Source organism: Chlamydotis macqueenii, chromosome 10 (assembly GCF_036417535.1).
Source record: "Chlamydotis macqueenii isolate bChlMac1 chromosome 10, bChlMac1.mat, whole genome shotgun sequence".
Lineage (NCBI taxonomy): Eukaryota > Metazoa > Chordata > Aves > Otidiformes > Otididae > Chlamydotis > Chlamydotis macqueenii.
This window is the reverse complement of record NC_141565.1, coordinates 1,562,793-1,585,746: the sequence shown is the minus strand read 5'-3', so window position 1 is coordinate 1,585,746 and position 22,954 is coordinate 1,562,793. Positions and strand designations below refer to the sequence as shown.

At 45.7% G+C, this 22,954-nt stretch overlaps 1 protein-coding gene across 1 annotated transcript in view; it reads right to left on the bottom strand.

The window, feature by feature from the left end:
* The window catches only part of LOC147599452 (IQ motif and SEC7 domain-containing protein 3-like), a 162,891-nt gene extending 140,668 nt beyond the window's left edge, over window positions 1-22,223 (bottom strand). The window contains exon 1 of the mRNA XM_086755449.1: window positions 21,698-22,223. Within this exon, the coding sequence (XP_086611575.1) occupies window positions 21,698-21,963 (266 nt within the window). The 5' untranslated portion in view covers window positions 21,964-22,223. The remainder of the gene's footprint in view (window positions 1-21,697) is intronic.
* Between the last annotated feature and the right edge of the window lie 731 nt (window positions 22,224-22,954).

The following is a 22,954-nucleotide window of genomic DNA, read 5'->3' as shown; positions in this document are numbered from 1 at the left end:
CAGTCAGTTCATCATATGTTGTTTCACGCCGCTGCTTCATGGTCGGGGGAAGAACTCCTGACATTGCTACCCTGCTTTGTTGTGGGGTCCCACCCGTACGCCACAGTCCTTCCTGAAACTGCTCTGGCGTGGGTCATCTCTTCCACGGGGTGCAGTCCCTCCAAAACAGCTGCCCCAGCGGGCCCTCCATGGGACACAGCCACCTTCAGGCCTCCACCTGCTCCAGTGTGGGGTCCTCCCCAGGCTACAGGTGAATCTCTGCCCCTCCACGGGCTGCAGGGGGACAACCTGCTCCACCATGGTCGTCACCACAGGCTGCAGGGGAATCTTGGCCAGGAGCCGCATTACTCCTCCCCCTCCTTTTGCACTGACCTTGGCATCTGCAGCCGTTCCTCTCACAAGAAAAGTTCTTCACAACAAGCTGGCAGACGCCTCTCAGAATTCTTCACATCATCCAGCTCATCTCCTCTCCACTTCTTGCAGCCAGGCTGGGTCAAGTCCGGCCCAGTCGGCCACCTGGCGAGAGGCCAGAGGGTGAGGCCTGCACCTCCCCCTCTGCACCTCTGCCCCGGCTGTTTTTCCTTTTCTTTTTTTTCCCCTGCTTTCCCCTTCTTAAATACCTTTTCGCAGAGGTGTTACCATGGAACATTCTGCTACCAATCGGCTCGGCCCTGGCCAGCAGCGGGTCTGCCCTAGGCCCGGCCGAGTCCACTGAACAAAGGGGAAACAACTTCCAGCAGCTTCTTACAGAAGATGCCACCTTAGCCCCCCTCACTAAACAAAACCACAACACGGAGTCTATAAAACAAGTCCAAAACTTCAATAGGAAGGTGATCACTTCATAAGAGCTAGAAATAACAAGAACACCTGCTTGCATGTCCTAAGCTTATGAGTGAAGGGTCAAAGAAAACAAAAGAGAAAGAACATTGGCCAATTATCAGCATTTAAAGCCATCAGTTAGCTGAAGACAGAGTAGGCTAATATCTTTACAGCTCCATCCCTTGTTATATCAAAAGCATTTAGAGAAGTAGCTTATTTTATTTGCTCTCATTGCAAACTGAAACTAAATACAAGAGGGCTCTATACCAAGAGTTTGGTAAGGGGCAGGAAGATAGAACTTGTCTTACTCTATCCACTTAGGCAAAGTTTAAAATTCATTCTTGCCAGCTTGCCACTGCTAATAGCCATTTAATTCTTCTCTATGTGTGTGTATGCACCTATTTTGCTTTTTGCCCAAACCCATACTTGGCTAACATCTCTTAATCCGATTGCAATCAGTAGGAGTAACAAATGAGCAGAGACATAGTTTAAAGACAGGTAAACTAAAAGAAAAATAACAATAAACGTGTAGTAAAAACACCAAGCGATGTGCTTAGGAGGCAGACACTTACACATGACCTGTCCTCAGAAAACAAACTGCGCTCTGGAAGTTGTAAAGCATGGATGGAAATATAATAGAACAGAAATTCAGAATGCTTCACATAACTGCCATCTATCTCCAAACTCAGCATGAAATTATTAAAATAAAGTAATTGCACTTGGAAAGCCCTTGAAGCTGACTAGATACTTTTATCTCAGCTAGAATTTCACCTTTTACTTACCCAAGAAAAGGCCATGCTACATGAACAGGTGAATTCAGCCTACTGTTAAAGAATCTTTTCACTGAGCTACATCACCTGCAGTAGGTTTAAATTATCCCGCTCACTTCTTCAGGAGACTGCAGTTTCAGAAACTGTACATAAACCCAGCACCCAATACTGACTCCAAAATAACAACCCAGGATAAGAGATGTCAGTAAGGGCCAAGAACTACACGTACTTCAAAGTTTTGAGACATAATGTGTATGCTTACTCTGTTGTATCCATTTTCCATCACTGAAGGTTTCCAAAATAATGGAGATGATACAAATCTATTCTTATGCAGGCTGCTCCTCGCTCTCCAGTGCCTACTGTCTCTCCATTATTTCGTCATGATCTCTGGCCTGAACTTACCCCCAGTACTTAAGTATGTGATCTTTTAATTCATTTGGGAAATAAGTTTGAAATTCTCTTACTTAGCAAGACTACTCTTTTAATTTCTAAGTCCTAAACTGCTTTTCAATTGTAAATATTCATCTCAAGACTCCAGTTAAACGTTATACTGATAGAAGATGATCACTAAGGGTAAGCTTCCTATACCAGCTGGCCAGAAAATAAAAGCATTTTTAAACACGCTTGTTCTGGTTTTGTTAGTGAGGTGGGGCCTAAGGTGGCAGCTTCTGTAGGAAACTGCTAGAAGTTGCTCCCCTTTGTTCAGGGGACTCGGCCGGGCCTAGGGCGGACCTGCTGCTGGCCAAGGCCGAGCCAATTGGTAGCAGAATGTCCTGTGATAATGCCTCTGCGGTAACGTATTTAAGTAGGGGAAAACAGGAAAAAAAAAGAAGAGAAGATGTGAAGCAGCTGAGTGGGGGGCAGAGAGGGGGAGGTGCGAGCCTCATGGGCCTTGCAGGCCTCACCCTCTGGCCTCTCACCAGGCAGCCAACTGGGCCCAACTCAGCCCGGCCTGGCTGCAAGAAGTGGAGAGGAGCAGTTGAAGTGAATAAGATGTAAAAAGGATCCTGAGAGGCGTCTGCCAGCCTGTTGTGAGGAACGGCTGCAGGCACCAAGGTCAGTGAAGAAGGAGGGGGAGGAGTAACGCGGCTCCTGGCCAAGATTCCTCTGCAACTCGTGGTGAAGACCATGGTGGAGCAGGTTGTCCCCCTGCAGCCCATGGAGGTCCACGGAGGAGCAGAGATCCACCTGCAGCCCATGGAGGACCCCACGCCAGAGCAGGTGGAGGCCTGAAGGCAGCTGTGGCCCGTGGAGGGCCCGCTGGGACAGCTGTTCTAGAGGGACTGCACCCGTGGAAGAGATGACTCACCCTGGAGCAGTTCCATGAAGGACTGTGGCCCGTGGGAGGGACCCCACGCTGGAGCAGAGGAGGAATGCGAGGAGTTCTTCCCCCTACGATGACACAGCGGCATAAAACAACGTGTGATGAACTGACTGCAACCCCCATTCCCTTCCCCCCCGCCCCCCGTGCTGCTCAGGAGGGGAAGGTAGTAGAGATAATGTTAAGCCCGGGAAGAGGGAGGGGTGGGGGGAGGTTATCCTGTTCCCTGTTTCATTCTCCTGCTAATTTTAGAAATAAATGAATAGTTTTCCCCAAGTTGAGTCTGTTTTGCCCGTGATGGTAACTTTAAGGATTTCTCCCCGACCTTATCTCAAACCTCGAGCTGTTTTCCTTATATCATCTCCCCCTGTTCTCTCAGAGGGTGGGGAGAGCGAGAGAGAGACTGCGTAGTCTGGTCCTGATCGGGGCTGAACTACAATCCCATCCCTCCTGAAATTCAGAAAGTTTTCCAACACCCTCAGCTTTTACTGAGGTGGAATCAAAAAAAAAAAATTTGCAGCCCTCAGGATCTGTAAAGGTTGGGAGCCTACTCCTTAAATAGCTGTAGGCAGGACATCTGATCTTCAGATCCTCCTCCTGAAACGCACTTCTTAGCACTGAGAACAGGAACACCGTAGTAATTTCTGACTTTGGATTAAAAATATCAGTGAATGTTTTCTACGCAAGATGAGACATTTAGTCACAGACACTTATTAATTGCATTTCATACAGTACTTGTGGTTAGGTTCTCTGCATTCCTCTTCTGGAGGGTGGGAGGAGAGGAAAGAGGGGGAGGTCTTACATTTTCTAGGCTGACTCTTCTGGAAGGATTTTCTTTCCTTTCTTACATAAGGAACAAGTTTTTCATTAATGCCAAAGATTCAACACCAGATGGTTTCAGTAGAAAGCACTAGCACTATAACTAGGCTTTCCACACCTACTTCCAAGGAACTTGAATTTTGCCAACACTCTCGACATGTGAATGGCACATCCCCCTCTGATGCTGCACCAAAGCCCCTACGAGCTGGATTCACACGCACTTATGATTCAGTCCCCTATCCCCGAAGCTTGGATCTCCAACACACACATGCTCAAAACGGTGGTGAAAAGCAGAAAGTCAAATCAGCCTGTTGACGGATGCCACTCTTGGCAACTCAGTAATCCACTTCTATCGGCAGCTCAAGCAATAAACAAAACAGACTCAACAATTTCAATAAATATACTGTTGTTTTGTCAGCAATACAAGCCACAGACTCCTAGAGTGAAACCGCCACACTTATTAGCACTTGTGCTTGATCCATTTACTTAATTATAAACAAAACATCAGATAGCAATTCATTCTTCTTTGGAAGCAAGGCTTTGGTTTGGTTTGGGGGGAGATGATGCTTTTTTTTTTTAAATGATAAAATCCAAGTAACAGCAAACTTCAGCATAAAAAAGAAATCTCTCTGTGCCTCATTTTCACTGCCTCCAGTTATAAGTTGTGCCATATCACTTATTTGTAAAGGTCTAAAAATATTTTTTTCACGGAGGGAAAATCACTGCCATTTGAAACAGCAGACAGGAAAGTCAGTCTCTCCCCCTATAGCTGCTATACTTAGCAACAGCTACACGATCACTGCTGATCAAGTCAGGCTACATCTCACAGCACATGAAGGGAGGAGAGAAACAACATCTTTCTTCTGCACGGTGAGAAACATCAAGAATTAGAATAATGATGCATTCTAGGCTACTAAGATGCAGTAGAAAGATAAGACTCATTTCTCAACATCATCTTAGCCATCCAACAGTTTCCTTGAACGAGCTTCTTCCTCAGCAAGCAGATAGGTTATATTAGCAATAAGTGCACAGAGAGATAAGATGGGGAAAAAGCAATGCTATCCGAAAACAGGGAGGAGGGAGGGGTGCTTAGAGATACCCGATTTTTTGCCTTCAGTACTCTGTGCTATATTTAGTACTCTCTCCAGCTGTGCGACAACCACAGAATATTTTGTTGGACGAGGAAGGACAAAAGGATATCAGTGGCTGTTTTGCTACGTTTGCCTGATGAAGGTAAAATAAAGCACACTGTGAAATCCACTGGAATCAGAGATTATTTTCTTGTGGTTTAAAAAAAAAAAAAAACTAGCCTGTAAATGGAAAGGAAGTTTTCTAAAGTGCAAGTTATTGTTCATATTACTCTTATGGAGGGAAACATGATTTTTTTTTCTTGCTATCAAAGCAAGTTAGTGAGCAGGGCTAGGTTTTTTCAGTCTGCCTTCTTACTGCAGTGACGTATTAATTCAGCTCAAAGTCTCCATTATGAAGAAGCACTTTGTCAAACGTGCAGAAGGTAACCCAGCCACCTCAGTAACAGCCCTTTCCCCAGGGCTCCTAAAGGAGAAAATCCAAAAGCAACCTCTGCATGCAGAAATAACATAACCAATAGTTAATGAATTTGTGGTGTCTAGCTACCTTTTGATGTTTATAATCCTGTTTTACCAACAGGAAGTCTTCAACACCGACTTTGATCCTTACCAGTGGATTACTGGTCACATCCAAGTAAAAATATCTGCAACTCTGTGGGTAGCACAACATCAAAGAATTAGATATCAGTGTCAAGTTTGAAAATAAATCCAAACAACTCACATCCACATGAAGGAAGTGAAAAGAAACAAGCCCGTGTAAAATTGTCACGTGAGCCTAAGATAACACATGGATCCCAAATATAAACTCCTGGGAGTTTAGGAAAGCTAAGCAAATGCAGGAAGTTAAATTTGAGAGTGGCTATCTGTAGTGCTTTTGGAAGAGCTAAGCAGGATAAGCACAGCAGCAAACTTCCTAGAAGCACTAGTTTCCAACTACAACAGAACATTAAAAATGAGCTCTCCTCTTCAATGAGGAAACGTGCCTCAGAAAAGCACCAGGATTTACAGAAAGAGCATTTCCCTTTCAAAGGGAGGAAGAGATTGGCCTATTGAAAGAAAAATGCAAAACAAGAATAAAGTCACTTACTGTCTAAATATAGCAGTCACAAGAGAGATCACAAATTAAGCTGATAAATAATTTAGTCTTCTACCTGCACTGTTTAGGGACACGATATTTTGAGACAGGTTTTTTTTACACACTGAGGAATATCAGAACAACATGCTTTTGCTACACATACATATGCCAAGGATGTTCAATTGCTATATAAGCAAGTCCCTAACCTCTGCCTCCTGTCAAAATAGAGATACACACGTGGCAGCGGATCAGCACCACAACAGCCAGCTTGCTCACCCACTCTGTCCCATTCCTACAAGAATATCATACACAAAATTCTGGGGTTTGATTAACAAACATTGACTAGAATTGCATCAAACATAATCATCAAACATACAGCATATCCTCCTCACTAACAGACTAAAGAACAGCCTCAGCAGGAGACCTAGGAAAGATCAAGCAGCAAACTCCAGAACAGAGTGCATGCTGACCTGGAAAGAGGAACATTTGTCTTTCTTCTTACAGTCACCAGGACAGCAAGCTAGCACCCACTAAGTTCTCCAGTAAATGACATCTCACCTGGTGTGCAAGGGCATTCACATGCTTCACATGGACCGAATCCGTACCTAGGATGTCAGGTAAAGACAGTGCTACATCACGTGACAAAACACAACTGTCTCTGGTAGAAGCCCTGATCTCTACTGACCTTCCCTTTGCTAGCATGCAAGTAGCCTGAGAACAAAACAGCCATGCATTTGGAGTGACCTTGGTGTTGCTATCTTCTAGTTTGTTTGCTCAAGTCAGTCAACAAGAGCTAATTATTTTAGCAGAATCAGTTAAATTCTTCAGTGCTGCATCTACTTTGATACTCCTGTACTGGGATCAGAATTTCTGTCAAAGGTACATCAGAGCAATTCTCCTGGTTTTATTCCTCTTCTATTTCACCTCCTTCTCTTTTGTTGGTTTCAGACTCACTCCGTGAAGCCTCTCTGCCCACCTGCTGTACGCTGACCTGGATCTCAGCCCACTTTCACAAGAGGTCATCCTGCTGTCACGTTTCCCAGTCTGAGAAAAGGATGCTGTTTCTCAGATACACTTAGTCTGGACTAGGAGCCAGGACCTCTCACATTAAACATGTCCTTGCAAAGATACTTAAGCTCAATTCACCTAGTGTCTGTAAAGTAACAATGGTATTTATCAACTTTAAAAGGTTTTCAATTCAAAGAACAGTTGTCATATAGGAGGTCTCAAACTGCAAAGCTGCAGCTGATGTGTTCAACCATTCCTCAATCACTACATTTCCTCAAGCGTACTGGGGAGAGCAATAGTACCTCTGAACATTATGTTAAATACCAAATTAGCCAAGAGGGAAGAGAACAACTTATCTGGCTCAACAGCATCACAAGCTTCATAATCCTCAATGCACTGCAGTTTATTTTGGCTATTATCACCACATCCCAGGCATCGCTACTTCTTACAACTCAGCTTTCCATTTCAACTAAGTCAGACGTCTAATTAGAGATTTAAGATTTTCTATCTCCCAGGAATCTACCTAATATGTGGAGATCAAGCTACTCTACATTGTCATTACACTTTGGAAACAGAAGCAACCTGCTCAAGTAAAGAAAGGAAAAAAAGAAATCTTTGTTGCTGACAAAGAATTAATATTCAACTAAAATCACCACCTGATAAGTTGGCAGAAAGCCACTGGCAGCAGACTTGAGTCTCTTCTGTTACTGTGCCTTTCATAAAATAAAGAAAGGATTTTAATTAGTGAAGATAACATAATATATTGGACATCAATTATTAAGATAGACTTCTTGAAAGAATCCCATTATTTGGAAAAGGAGCAGGTCTATAACAGTTCAGAGATCACTACCAGCAACCGTTTCTGCCTGGACGAGAATTTTGCGCAGTTAACCCTCCACCAATGGAAACATCTATCCAGCTAAGCGCAAGGAGCAGAGTGAAAATTCTGTGCTTGGTTGAGCAGGTGACGTGGATTTGAGGTATTTTGTTGGCATTTCAGCTACCAAGGATCACGATGACTTACAAATTGGCTATTCGTCTCTAAGTGGTCTTTTTAGTTCCTTTCATAAAACAATTTTAAAAGGAAAGCCACTTTCACATTTTGCACTCAGCACGGCAACTGGATCTGTCAAAACAGGAGGGAACATTTCATCAAGTTTTCTGGATTCAAAATTAAATTAGACCCAACAATTCAGAAGCATATTTCTAGGGCTCAATTCAAAAAGTATTTAGTACTGAGCTGGTTCCAGTTCATAAACGTTCCTCAGGGGAAACCAGCACAAGAACCTGCCCTTCAGTTGTGATTACTGGCCTGTCTCCTGTGGATCCCAGATTCACTCCCGAAATGACAAAGCATTTCAGACCAGTGCCAGTTAAGATTGATTACTACAGTAGCAGGCTGCTAAGCAGTCACTTCTACACAGTGTATTCACGAATTCAAACGCGTACATTAACATAATGCATGGAGACTGACAAAATTACAAGCCTGCACAAGCTGTAATATTAAACAAAGCTCCGGTGACCTTTGGCAAAGCAGTTACCTTTGCAAAGTTAGTTAAATGTGTTGGTAGTATCAGGGTTCATTGCACAGTTTATCACAAGCAAGTACATTCTCAGTTAAATAACAGGATCTAAAAGGGAACTCTTCATCTAGTTTGAAGAGGTTTAATCATTTCCTTCACTCGCAGCAAGATGACTCATGAAACAGCTTAAGAGGGTCATGCCATGCCACATTTATGAAAAAATCACTTCTGATCATTCCTTAAAAATACGAGAAACACCTCCTTTTTAAAGGTGTCCACATAGCAAAGAGTTGCTTATCACAATGACAGTCTCTCAGGAGTAAAGACAAGAGACTCAAGCTATACACTACTCACTCAGTAGACAAACCAGGTTGGTACCCGATTTATTAGTTGTTTTCCTTATTCTAGAGAAAAATACTCAAACAGGTTTCTAACACTGCACGTAGCCCTGCAAGGTAAGTAAGGTCAGGGAAATTGCTCATGAAAAATGTGCTACTAGAGGTGAAGATCACTGCTTACGTCCGCAAGATCTGGGGATAGATCACATTATATAATAAGTAAAGCTCAGTGCTAAAAAGCATTTTCCTGAAGACAAGTTACTTAACTCTCCAATGTGTTTAAAAAAAAAGTTCTGACACAGGCAGATGTATACCATCCTAAAGTCATTTAGGCTCCTAGACAGCCTGCTGCCTAGATGAGATTTCAACACAACAAACTCAACTAAGAAAGTTAGCTCTTTACATACATTTGGCCTGCTAGCTGACTTCATATACATAATCTCAGTCTCAGCTCTCAGAGGACGGTATTTCTGCCCTAGGTGTGTGTGCAGGTCAAAGGGGAAAATGCAGAGGACTGTGGCACCGCATTGTAGAGTGCAGCTTATAATTATGGATTGTTTCACGTTAGCATAAGATTTTATCTACTACCCAAGTTAATACCGACCAAAGACTGCTTGAACACTTGTGCACAGCCAAAGTTCCCTGTAACCATATCGCTACAAAGAGATTTCAGTATGGAGATCCCCTTTTTAGGATTAAAAGCAGCCTGTGCTGCTTAACAGAAGATCTAGATTCAAGTCCAACTATTCCTTTTTTTAAACAGCACAGACCAGGAAACTTAAAGGGGGTAAAACCAGCAACTGAGGAAAGCAGGAGCAACAATTATTTCCCTGCCTCCCCTCCTTCACATATCCGAGTTCACAGCTGCATGTAAACATTACATACTGAGGAAGCACACGGAGGTGTACTCCATCTAAAGCTACCATGGATGAGATTTTCACAGGAGCCTAGCACTGGCCCATCAAGTTCCGTATCACTAGAATTAAATCAAAGGTTACTAGTTACCGCTCACATTTTAAAAGTCTTACATACCCAATGTGAGGCAGGTTTGACTACTCTTTTAGAGTTTTCTTTGACACGCAAGCCAGGAGTTAGCTATTGAATTACCCCTGCAGTTTGAGAAGAGTCTCAGGTCATTACCTTCAAAATTTTCTTCCCAAGACAGTCGGGAAAAAGTTCAGATACCAAGTCCTTGCACTCAGACTATCATTCTGTGGTACCAGCTCTCCTCCCTTCCCCTGTTGGTACTTGTATCTCCCAATACTTGATTAGCACAGCCACTAATCCCACAAATACCAGCGCACAAGGCAGCGTGAGCCTTTCACGTCAGTGTTAACATTGGACTACCACTACTGTTACAGCCTTTGCCAAACTAGAAAAAAAAGTTAAGTTTTCTCCTTTTCTGCCAAAGTCATTCTCTCAACACACAACAACCTCAAGCTCTCCAGAAGTGGTGGACTCAATTAAAAGCTTGAAATACAATGAAGCCTGAAAGCTGAATATAGATTGTACCTTATTCAAATCTAGCTAGTTCATTTGCATTAGATCACAGCCCTGCCCCCTGCATATAAATACCTCGCTCTTCAGCTCTCTAAAGAGAAGAGATCAACACAAGAAAAGACCACACTATATGAAAAGGGAAATCCTCCCACTTACTCCATAAAGGTAAATAAGCCAGCAACAGGAAGGGCTGAACATAACCATTTTAATTTTCTGTAACTAGAGCCTGATAAACTTCTATGGCACTATACAGTTATCTAAGTTGTGTGCATTAAGACACAAAATGATATAGGTCATTTTTGTCTTTTTAAACATCCAGACAAACAAAAAATGTTTCATTTTAGCAGTAAATTTCACTAACAAAGTTACACTTACAGTTTAAGATCACCAGCTGCAGTCCTGCCTAGGTCAAGCAGATGTCAAGTAGGAAGAACGACAGATTACAGCAGACGTTCTTTGGAGGGCACACACTTTCCCCAACTTGGAAACAAGATTAATCAAATGTTTCTGCTATAGGTCTATATATAAAGATGGAATACAAAAAAAAAGTCAAGATACACCTGTTCTCCACAACAAGGAACCATTAATTGTAACTCCTAGTAGTGAGTGAAAACCCAACGGGATATTTCTTCTACTGTGAATTCTTGCTTTACCGTCACCATGAGGACCCGTAACAATAAATAACCCTATCTGCTCATGAACAAAGGCCACCACTGTATAATCCAACGATAAAGCAAGCCAGTCCAAAACATAGCACATACACACAGCATGTCACACACACGCACCTTGGCGTCCATGGTGCCAGTGGATCCTGACGCTCAGGCCAAAAATTCAAAGTGACAATACATCGAGTTGTTTTGGATTGGAATAACAATGCTTAAATTGCATTTCTGGAGGAAAGCATGTCTGCCTCGCTAAGGAAACTATTAAGGGAACAAAAGGCTATCAAGTAGAATGTAGTCTGAGCCAGTTTCTACCTTGAAATTATTGTTGAAAGGAAGATGAAGTGAACGTAGCAAGGTAAGCAGCAAGAATGAAGAATGATAGCTCAGCTCCCTGCAATCCCTCCGCTGCAGCCATCATGACCAGAATTGCTAAGAAGTCCCTCCGAATTTAGCACAATTACAACACCCCAGCTGCATTGCAGGGTGGGAGATTAAACCTGCTTGCAGCCTTCCCTGGACACAGGACACATGATAAACATACATGACCTGGAGCAGTCACAAGCACCAGAGACTCAGACCTTTCACTCCAAGGTACATGCAAAGAGCAGAAGTGGCACCTACACGGTTTAGCTGTTAACGCTCTGTCAAAGAGCGCATCCACAGAACAGAGATAATGGTTACCTCTGCAACAAGCTCCACATGAAGCTCCCAGAAGCCCTTGAGGTTCAATGCTGTACGTGTCTCTCCTACCAAGAAACCATGTTAAAAAATACTGTTACATATTGCAACACACCAGAAGTGATTTTACTTGCTTTTGGTTTGTCAAAAATTCTTTATTCTTGTGAAATGTAAGTTTCTAAGTTCAGAGAAGCCACACTAAGAGATCAAAATTGCAAAACAATGTGATATGCTTGAAGCGAAACTGGAAGACAATCATTTGTCTAGAATCTCTCTCACACTTCCCTGACATTTTGCTGAATATCCAGGATCATTAACAGTGCACAGAAGACAAGCAAACAGGAGATTTTGTATTCCCCAAGCATGAGCAGAGAACCACTACATCCATAGAAAGACAATGAAAAACAAAATGTTGCTGCATCCAGGCTGATACTCTCCCTTTACACCTTCATGAAGGAGTTACCATCCCAGTATCCCTTCTCTTAGGATTTCTATAATAATCAAGCACTGCTCTCCTGATTTAAATGGAGTCAGAACTTCAAAGGAAACACAACAGTGTTTCCTAGGCATGACAAATAACCACCTCTGAGCAATTCTAATGTGGAGACACTCCATTTTCGCTGTAGCAGAAGCCAAGCTCCCAAACAACTCAGTGTTGTTTTACAGGGATCCTTACAGTATTCACTGATGGCTGATGAAATTTGCTTACTCACAGTTTTAAAGACTGTTTCAACAGTAAGCTGACTGAGGCAATAATCTTAACGACTAAAAAAAAAAATCTTCTCTACTATGCAGGAGATCCACACCGGATTCCTCCTCCTGCTTTCCCAACTTCTAGGGAGCACACCAGAGCCACTGAAGCCTCTGAGGAAAGGCAAAAGCAGCAGACATTGTTCAGTTCTCTAACTCAACTCTGAGTCAATCGAGCAACTGCCAAACCAAGTGTCACTGGTAATTAGCTTCAAGAAACAGCCTTCCCGCACCCTGCACCCTATGATGATCCCCACGGCGCTCCAACACACCCAGCTGTACACAGAACCCTTCAGATCCTGCCCCTCAGGCTCCTCTTTCAGCAGGCATTCCCCTCGGAGCCACGACCCAGAACGGTCCAGGCAGAACACTCCCTCACCCTTCAGAGCTATCTGTTCGCTACTCCACAGTGGAAAAATACAGGAGAAAAACTGAAGTCCTCCCAGGAGGTGGGATTTGATCATAAGGTAGCTGAGGTCTGAATGCAGCAAAATGAAAGATCTGTTTCACAGAACTCAAATGGCTCGAAAATTAGAAGTGGGAAAAACTAACAGAGGGCAGCACAATTAGTAGTTTCAGCATCACTCTCAATAAAGGATATTAAAAATAATCAGTCCGTTTGCCAGTAATTCAAACTTCTTCAAATATACAGCTTGGCGCATACTGGTTCAACACCAGCAGCCTGGAAGTTTGGTAGGGATGCGTTTACCATGGCAGCATTGCTTCAGGAGAACTGGTTGATGATTGCTAGAAGTGCTACACAACTTAATCCACTCAGCAAAAACGGCATTTTAGAGACTCCAGATACGATCCTGAAACAAGTGTTTTCAGTGCTAGTGCAAACGCACAGTAGTACAAAGGTCAAGAAGTGGGTCATTATCTCACCTTGATCCATAGTTCTTTCAACACACACAGACCTTATGCCACTCAAGTTTACACTTAACATTTTAGATATATCAAATAAAAAGAACACATTTATCAGTTGTAGCACTGATAAATGATCTTCACAGTAGAGAAAACTGTTGTTCAAGTGGACAGAAAACTGGTAGAGGTAGACAGGAAAAGCAGAAAAAAAAAAAAAACACCCCACATTAAATGGTCACATTTTTCTCTTCCTTGAAAATACACTTGTGAAATTATGTCCACAAGACATGGTTCACATTCTGTAGAGAAGAAGAGGGGCTTCATTAACAAAATTTTTCATAGGTCTTCCAGCTCAAGACCCTCCATAACTCAGACCCTGCCCCTTCCAGCATGATTATCCCGTACCATCTGACAGTTCAGCTCGGCAGTTAAAAACTCTTACAGCAGAAATCAGTCTGCAGGGATGGACACAACCAGGTCCCACAGCCTGGGAGAAGTGCTCACTTTTTGTCAAGCCTGGCTTTGTTACGAAAACTTTGGTCCCCTCACCCTGCATACATGTTCCACTGCCCAAAAACAGTAATCAAAAGTTCCTAACCATGAGTGATTCACATCACCTGCAGTTGCATTCAGCTAGTAGAGATTCGGGAAAGATGGAGAAACCCTGACAAACATCCATGCCCAGCTGCATCTTCAGTTTTGAAAAAGAACCTTCCTTCCTCTGCTTTATTTGTCCAATTACTCAGAATAAAGTGCTATTTAAACGTCCATAATCTGAATTACTGTGGTTCAGTAAAAGATGCATTACAGGTATGTCTTTGTCTCTACTCATGTTTGTCAGGGAAGTCTGACGAGAAATCTTATTAACATGCAAATTATGTATTTCAATCAATCGCTACCGAGAGCTACTGAGCAGTAGTATTTTTCTTATCTAGCACAGCAGTAAGACTCATTCTGTCTACAGATGCCTTACAGCAGAGTCATTTATTTTCTGTGTATATTTTAAAACAGTACTGCTTGGAAGGAAAGTTTACCCCGGTGCTTTCACTAGGAGGGGGAAAACAAACAAAAAAAAACCAAACCCACACCAACTTAACTCGTGCGAAATCTTCAGGCACGTTCACAGCAGGCTTTGATGCTCTGGAGAGATGCAGAAGCAGCTCAGACGCTGCCAGCCAAGAGCAGGCTGCTCGCCGGGTGCACAGGTGAAGAACAGAGGCAGGGAACTGGGATGCAGTTCAGGCAGCGGCCAGGAGAGGGAGCACAGGGCGCCGAGCCCGCCCCGCGCTGCCGGGGGCCGGGCTCCCTCCGCAGTTACGGGGTTTGGGAACCCGAGAGACGCAGGTATGCACTGAGCTGTTCGAAAAACGCAAGGCTCGTTTTTCAGACTCTGAAAGCTGTTCTGTTTTACAGCGTTCACCCTGCTGAAATGCTTCAGCCACTCTGCAGCAGCACTATTAGTTTTTCCTTACGCTAACTGCACAAATAACAGCATTAAAACCACACAAGCTGGTATATAGCCATGAAGGGGAACCTAGGATTCAAAATAAAAAAAAAAGCTTGTCTCAAGTGTGGTATTTAACACAATCATTTTCCACCTAGATCTCTGAACAACCTCTTCAGAGATGATTGTTAACTTCAACATTGACTCGTCTGTCTGGGAAACAGCCATCGTTATCTGTGCTTCCTTTCGCCAAGGGCACACAACGGGTCACCAGATGGGACTGAAGAAACACCTCTTACCCCCGCTTCTCTCCTTAATCACAACACCACGGCAATGACCATAAACCATTCCTTAGCCAGATTTCTAGGTAGCACGAATGACCATTTCTTCCACGCTAACACAGTAAGCTACAGCAACCAGCAACCCCAGTATTTCAAAGAAACTGTGTGAAGAATCTGCAGAAGAAGACTTCTAGCAAAGGGCATGTGGGGGGACAGGGTGGGGGGAAGAAGCAGTGCACATCAAGGACAGCTACCAAAGACCAAAATTCAGCAGAATGCACAATCATATACTATCTCTTCAAATCACACTGCTCTACTGTACCAAAGCCCGCCTGGATTTGTAATTCAACAACTCCCCTGAGAAAAATAGTACAATTAGGCAAGGATGCAGGCAGAATGAAATGATGACAACCTCATTCACGGGCCCACCGAGCTACAGATGAAAGACAGGAGTGCCGGCAAGAACAGCCTAAAAGTATCTGCAGGCTGCAAAACACAAAAGAAAAGGTGGAATTAACATAATAGAGAGAGTATGAGTAGGAATGATAGGATCAAATTAGAATAATGCAAGTGTGGGCTGCATATCAGGAAGTACTTCTGGCCCACAAAATCCACTTACCTAAGAAGCTTCCCACACACCCCCTCAGTGGATGGCATGAGATGACCTCCTTGCCACCTGCAAGCAGAAGGCAGGAGCCCTCAGACAGAAAAAGGCTCAAAGTAACAAATACTTAATGCACCGGGGTATAGGCTGCCTGCTTCATAGGCAGCTCTTCCCATCTTAGGGACTGCCATCCCAAATGAGCCGTAAACTCAGGGGAAATTCAGTGCAATGAATTCCTGCAGGTCTGCACAGCTGCACCACACAGGGGCCAACAAAATCAAATAGTGTCAAAACTGGAAGTGCAGAGGAAGAAGCTGTGGCTGTTCCCAACCAGCCTCACACCCATAAAGTCCCGGAGGAACCCCTGTAGTTCTGCCACCGCTCTGTGCAGAAACTCAGCATCTAAAGGCCGTGGTCTGGCACACAACACTCAATTCCGCACAGCAGCTCCAGCTTGGCATCACTGATCTGCACAAGAAGAAAAGCCACCTAGCTTTACTGGGTGCAAAAAATGAAATTAAGCTTTTTGAGATGCTACTTGCAAGAAGCATTTAATAATTTACTATTTTAATGTTAATAATTTACTCCCCCTATCAGTATGCTGGAAGAAAACACCTTGAAATACCTTATTCTTTCTCTCCTCATAGCTTCTGTGATCTGCCATTGAATAAGCTCTTCCTACAGATACTTCTTTGAATGCGATGTATTTTGCTTCAGGTTTTCAAAAAAAAAAAAGCTACAACACCTTTTTTTGCTAGAAGACACCTCCCTAAGGACTGACAGACATTTGTCTTCCTATGCAAATAACCACGCCAACAAGACTGCAAATCAGGCTTGGTTTGGAGTGAGGTTTTTTTGGAGGAGAGGGAAGGGGATCTTCAGACATACTCCCGACTCACAGTAATTACAACAGCTCTCACTTGCTTACTGAGGACCTAGGATCCATTAACACTGCCAAATATTTTCCACAAGCAGATCTTTGGAAGTGCATTTCCATTTCCTTGACAGTGAATTCATCAAGAAAACATCAAAGCGCTAACTAGCGTGAAAATGTACTTTGTTCTTAAAGTTCAGAACACAAGAACTCCAAAGTTCGGAAGCTGAAAAGTTGTGTTCTGTGTCAGCAGAATAAAAGGCTTCATTAGAGAAGGATTTCAGATCCACTGAGCACTTAGGATTCTTTAGGTCTTCTCTGCTTTAAACGGGACAGGTTGACTTCACTTCAAGTTTTGAAACCTTCTTTAAACTCATTATGTTATAGGATGGGTTACTTCCTGCCACATTTGTTTTCCTCTCTCAAAATAGCATGTATGTTTGCTGTTTTATTTAATACTTGTTTTATTAGTTATACAGTACACATCAATTTTCTAATTAATTGGCCTTCAGATGTTACCATTTAGCAGATGTTAAGTACCAGAATTTGCTGGTATGTTAACAAAGATCCGAAACAGTTTAGTTGAGTTTAGTTAGCAACTTCAGGTCTTATTACACATCTTCCCACTATTGATTTCCTACACTCTGCCAGAACAACAAATGCCGCCTCTAAGAGATGCTCACTCATCTGCTGATGTACAAATCACACTAATGATGCTGAAATGAGCGCTTCAAAAGCAAAAGCACTGCCTTCAGTGTCAAATCCTTATTTTCATAGCTCAGTAGTCATACTGTTCCAGTTACGTACTGAAAATAAAACGAGCAGAATTAAGTTATTTGAAGAGGCAAGTTTACGTTCTGCCCAACCTCAGAATTACGCCATCCCTATATGCTATAGGGCTGACAGCATATATCGTACACTGTGGTAGTAAAGCACTCATTTGGAAACAAACTAGGCTTTCCACATAAATACATTCTTAATGACCAAAATAAGGCAAATAGGCAGAGGTGCATCTTTTTGTAATAACCGCACTTTCACTGCAGACTTCTTCCAGTAAGATTCTCGTTCACAAATGACACATTCCTAAACAGCTGATCGAGAAAGAGGACCTAACAAAAGCACTTAATCTACCTCCTTGTTGACAAGAAGGCAGAGAAAGCAAAATCCTGCCCAAACATGAGCATACGTTAACAGATGCTGGATACCTCTCCTTCACCAAACAAACAAAAATAAGCTGCTGTTGAAGCGCAGCACAGACAATGAAATAGAATTTAAGACATATGAACAGCCTGCCTCAGTAAAGGACATCTCTGGAGGAAAAAAAAAAAAAAAAGTCAGGCCGGTCCCTACACTAATGCAATCTTTGGCTTCCTGCTGAGACTGTGTGCAAGGGGAGCATTCAGTGCCAGCAGCGACACGCGAGCCACACGCTCGTTTTATGTAGGCCATAAAGCAGCCTTCACATGTGACTATCACCAGAGCAACAACTTCCACATACTAGATCCCGCTCAGGACACCTCAGCTGAGATCAAGAGCATCTTCTAATCACAGCAAAGATTTATTAAAGCTCTGAATTGTGACTGTTTTTCCCCAGAGAACAAAGCCAGTCCTCGATTTCATTTAAAAATAAATCAGTCAGGCCGGGTGCAGAATTTAGACCGAGTTGCAAATAACAGGCCTTAGCAGACCATTGCTCTCTACCTCCTGCTCAAACTCTTACCAGGCACTTCCTCAGTGGAAAAGCAGCACAGTTTTTAACTTGATTAAGTTATCACAAACATCACTCTCTAAGCTGGTAACATGCCAGTGTTGAATTTTCCGAGCTGGAAAAATTGTACTTGCACAGATTTGAGGAGATCCAGTACATTTGGCTTTACATATTTACACTAAAGAATGCAGTACCAAAACAGATGTATCAAACGTCTTCCTACACTGAGGGGCTGAGTTTTAGAAGTTCTTGCTGTTCTCTCAAATGTTAAATGAAATGGATTAACTGAAAACTAGTCTTATGAAACTCAATGAGTTAAATACCTACTGTTATCCTTAACATGCTGATTCATTACATCTAACAAAGACTCCTCATCAACTAATTATCCTCAGTTCCACTTGTGGATTTTAAGGCTGATTTGCACTCAGCAAATTACTACAAAACTAAGAGGACCAGCACCCAAACCTTTTTTGTTGTATCCTCCTTGCAAGATAACTAGCACACCTGCACCTGCTAATCCATCCCTCTGCTCCGCTCCTCCCTCCCTCAGATAGCAACCTACACAGACAAAACTTTCCACTCTGATCTTTTTTCGGAAGGACACAAACAAGAATATTTTAACCTTACCAGACTGGTGGTTTTTTTTTCTTACAGAAGTCTGTTACAGGGCTCATTAACAGTTTGCCATCCCACAAAAGATTGAGCTAAATAATTTTTACAAATATGCCAGCTTTTCCAAATTATTGAAGCAGTCCTCAGCCATATGTTCTGCCCGCTGTAAGAACTCAAAGGTTTTAAGATTTGTGGGTCTTCGTTGTTTGGCTTGTTTTTTTTTTTTAAATACATTTTATTGAAAATAAGAACTAATCTTAAGCATATTATGTTGTACAACATTTCCATGCTTCCTTTTGGATCACACAAGTTAACCACCATCTGGTAGTATGGAACAGCTGCCTTGACGCCACCACATCAGTGATTCTCATCCACTTTACACAGGTTGAATTCCTGTGGAAACAGGAGTCCAAGCAGTTTAGAAAAAGCTATTCGAGTCTCAAGGTACAAGCACTATGGATGACTTCCTGAAAGTACGGACTTCTCGATATATTTGATGTAGTTCCCTTTAAAAAGGATTCCTGTCATTTTAGCTCTCAAGTACTGGATAAGAAAGAGCAGTGATCACTGCCGGTGCCTGGGCACAAAGCTGTGCTGCTGCCTCAGGAAGGAGGAAGAGGGGGAGGTCCGAGGGCAGGAGGGAACAAGCTGGACATGCCACCTCACACGCTGCCTCTCTTCTAACATTGGAGATCCCCAAAGCAAGCATCACTGACATCTGATACTGAACGTCAGCAAACACAGGCTCCTTGTTCCCTACCCAAACATATATAAGGCACACGTGACATTTAATTCTGGGGACGCTGAGATCGAGTTTCAGAATGGGAAGCTACAGACACCAAGAACCCGCAGGCTGGATTTTCAGAATGCCAAGGTAACTGCAGGAGTGGGAGAAGACTTCAGAACAGGGTTATTTTCTATTTTCCAAGTTGAAGACTTCATCCACCTTTCGTATCCAGCCCAAGAGTAAACTGACCCTGAGGCTGCCTTGTTGTCCCTGCTCCCACTCAGCTGGAGCCTCAGCAGCCACTGGCACAGCCCCCAGTTCGTGCAGCTGGGGAGCTCACAGGTGAGATCCGCCCACCCAGTGAGGCAGGGTCTCCTGGAGAAGGGAACGGGCTGTTCTGTCTCCTGTAGACAATGCAGACAGACACGGGTGATGAAGGTGGCCCTGAAAGTCTGGCTCCCTACTGGCATGCAGGTGGGCAACAGGCCCAGCCCAGGACCAGGCTCACAGAGAGGGCTGTCTCCCAGCTTCCCCACTAAACCCTGCGGGCTATGCCTCAGAGCGATACAACTCTGCCATAAATATCCTGGATTAATTCTGATCCCAGCATCAAATCCACTTAAGAGACTTAAAAGCCTCCCAGTCCCTAGAGCTGCCTGCCCAAAGAGGGCTCTGCAAATGAGTCTTGGGCTGGAGAAGAGAAATATTATCAAACAAGGCATGCCATTTGTACAATTTTTAGTAATGTCGTTTGCAGGAGACAAATGGGACAAGATAACTGAGTTGACGTCTTGTACTAGAAGCACAGCCACAAAAAAAAAAAAATCCTCAGGGACTGGACACGGAGGCATGGGGTAGGATTTGTGTACGTGTTTTATACTTTCTGGAAATCACTCTTGCTCCTTCTAATGAGAGGATTTATTGTTAACTGACAGCATATGCTCTCCAGTCTGCTTAAAGAGCAATTTGCTTAGTTTTCATAGAGATATAAAAAAAAAAATAAAAAGCCTAAAGTGATTACTTCAGCATCGCCAAAAAAAAAAAAACCAACAAAAAGAAAAAACAACTAAATCCTGAGTGCTAACACTGATAGCAGGAAGGGAGCTGAGGAAGAGGAGTTGCTTGCTTTTTCACTCTGCTACACGGGACAGGTGAAAGGCATCCGGGAAGAGGAGCAGGCGAAGGGGGCACCGAGTCTCCGGGGAGCCTTTCCACCCCATAACAGACAGCGCGATTTCCGAGCCCCGCAGCGCTGGGACTGCCGGCAGCCGCACCTCCTGCCCCCGCCGCCGGCTGGCCACCAGCCTGCCCTCCGCGCTAGCCCCCCACCACCCCGTTCCTGGGGCTGGGCGGTCCCTCGAGCAGCGGGGCTCCGCGGGGGGCTGCGCTGGCGGGACACCCCCGCCGTCTGGGCCAGGTCCTGACTGGGAAACGGGGAACCGGAGCGCACCGGCGGATTACAGATCGCCCACTGTGTTTTACCGGAGCCACAAAGCGGGCTCGTAATAGCATGCCTGCTCTTCCCACTCCAGTCAAGTGAAAGCAAGTGTTAAATACTTTTCCATAAGTAGAAAGACGTCGGGTAAGCGCCGCCACTTTGGTTATTGCTATTCCTGAATTCCTGTTACTTAAGAATGGCGAGCAATTAAGCAGCTTCCCGTGCGCTGTAAAGCAGCAGACAATTAATTACCGGCGGCGGAGGCTGGCAGCAGAGGCAAAGGCTGGGAGCGACCGCGCCTCCGAAACGGGCGAGCCAGCCCGCGGGGTGGCGAGCTGCCGGTGTCTGCTGGCCCCTCCTCGGGTCACTTGTCTTAGTGCTACCGAGGGTCCCGGAACGGCGGCCACCTCCCCGGGGCACCCAAACCGGCCGGGACGAGCCCGCGAGGAGAAGGGCAGAGTGCCGTTGCTGCGGCGGGAGGGCGCCGTGCCCGGGGCATCCCCCCGCAAAAGCACGGAGGGCGGGCGGGTAGAGCAAGCGGCCCGGGGGAGCCCGGCTAGAGAAGCGGGGAAGCACCGGCATCCCGAGGGGCTGGGGGGTGCAGGGGCTAAGGCCAACCCCCCTCCGTCGCGGCGAGCAGAGCGCAGCCCGCTGCCGTGCACAGGCTGCGGGGAGTCCCGCCGCTTCCCGGGGCTGGAACGCCGGGCGGCTTTTAGGAAAGCCGAAGGCGGGAGACGAAATGGAAGGAAACCCTCCTCGAGAAAGGGGGGACGAACGCGGGCAACGCTTACTTTTCGTGCTGTGCGTTTTCCTGGATGGCGCTTAGCACCGCCGGGTAGGCGGGGGGGACGCCCTGCTGCAGCCTGCATGTGGCCAGGTGCCGGTGATGCTCGTCCTGGAGACAGGCGTTTTCGTGGTACAACTTGGCCACTTGCTGCTCCAGCTCGTCTATCCTCCGCTTCTGCTTCTCCAGCAGCTCCTGCTGCGTCTCAATAATCTTGTTCAGCTCTTTCAGGTACTCCGCCGCCTTGCTGGGGTTCTCCGCCGGGCTCTCCATGGCCTCGCCGCACCTCTACACCCTCCGACAAGCAGGTGGGGGGCGCAGGTGCCGGCCAGCCCGCTCCGCTGGGAACTTAAGCGAGCGGGAAGAAATAAATAACCCGCCGGAAACCAGCCCCCCTGCCAGCCCCGCTCTTCCCCGCCTAGAGCGGCGGCCGCCCGGGCGAGCGGCGGAGCGGCGCGCAGCGGCTCCTGCTCCCGTCCGCCATTGCTGGAGCTCGGCTCCCCGCTGCCGAGCGAGGGCAGGGCCGGCGGGGACTGCGGGCGCCGAGCTTCCCGTGCCGCCACCCGGAGCCCCGCCGCTGCCGCCGCGCCGCCGCGCGGGCGCTGTCCCGCCCTGCCGGAGCCGCAGCCGGGTTGAACCGGTCGCCTGGCAGCGCCCGCGCCCCCGCGGAGCTGACAGCCGGGCATGGGGGCCCGCTCCCCGCCGGCCCCGGCTGCTACTGCGCCGCGGGGGGATGCGCTTTAAGTACCTGCGGGGGGCTGGCGGCGGAGGAGGGGGCTCGGCGGGGCCCCGGGCCCCTTCCCCGGCCCGGCCGGGGAGAGCCCCGGGAGGGGAGCGGGGAAGGGCGCGGGGCGCGCCTGCCCGGCGGTGCGGGGCGGTGAGGGCCCGGGGAAGGCGCGCGTTGTGCGCGGAGGCCGGCGGGGTAGGGCAGCCGGTCTGCGAAACGTGATGGAAGAGCGAAGCCTTTCCCTGGCACGCCTGGGGCACGGTTATTTATTGTTTAATTAGCAGCGGGGTGCTGGCTCCCTCGGAGTAAGCCCGAAGTCAGAGCCCCGCGAGCTGCTGTTGGCCGAGACCTCTGCCTCTCCGTCAGCAGCCCTGACATGTAAAACCTCCGCGGTGCAACACCACTTCTCCCTAAGGCTGCATCCGGGCACGAAAAGTTGCTGAGACTGGGGTCCTGTATCATCTCAAGTGAATGCATGTTGGGAATGCTTGTGAAAACCGGGAAGAGAAAAGGGAAACAGAGGGAGATCTTGCAGGA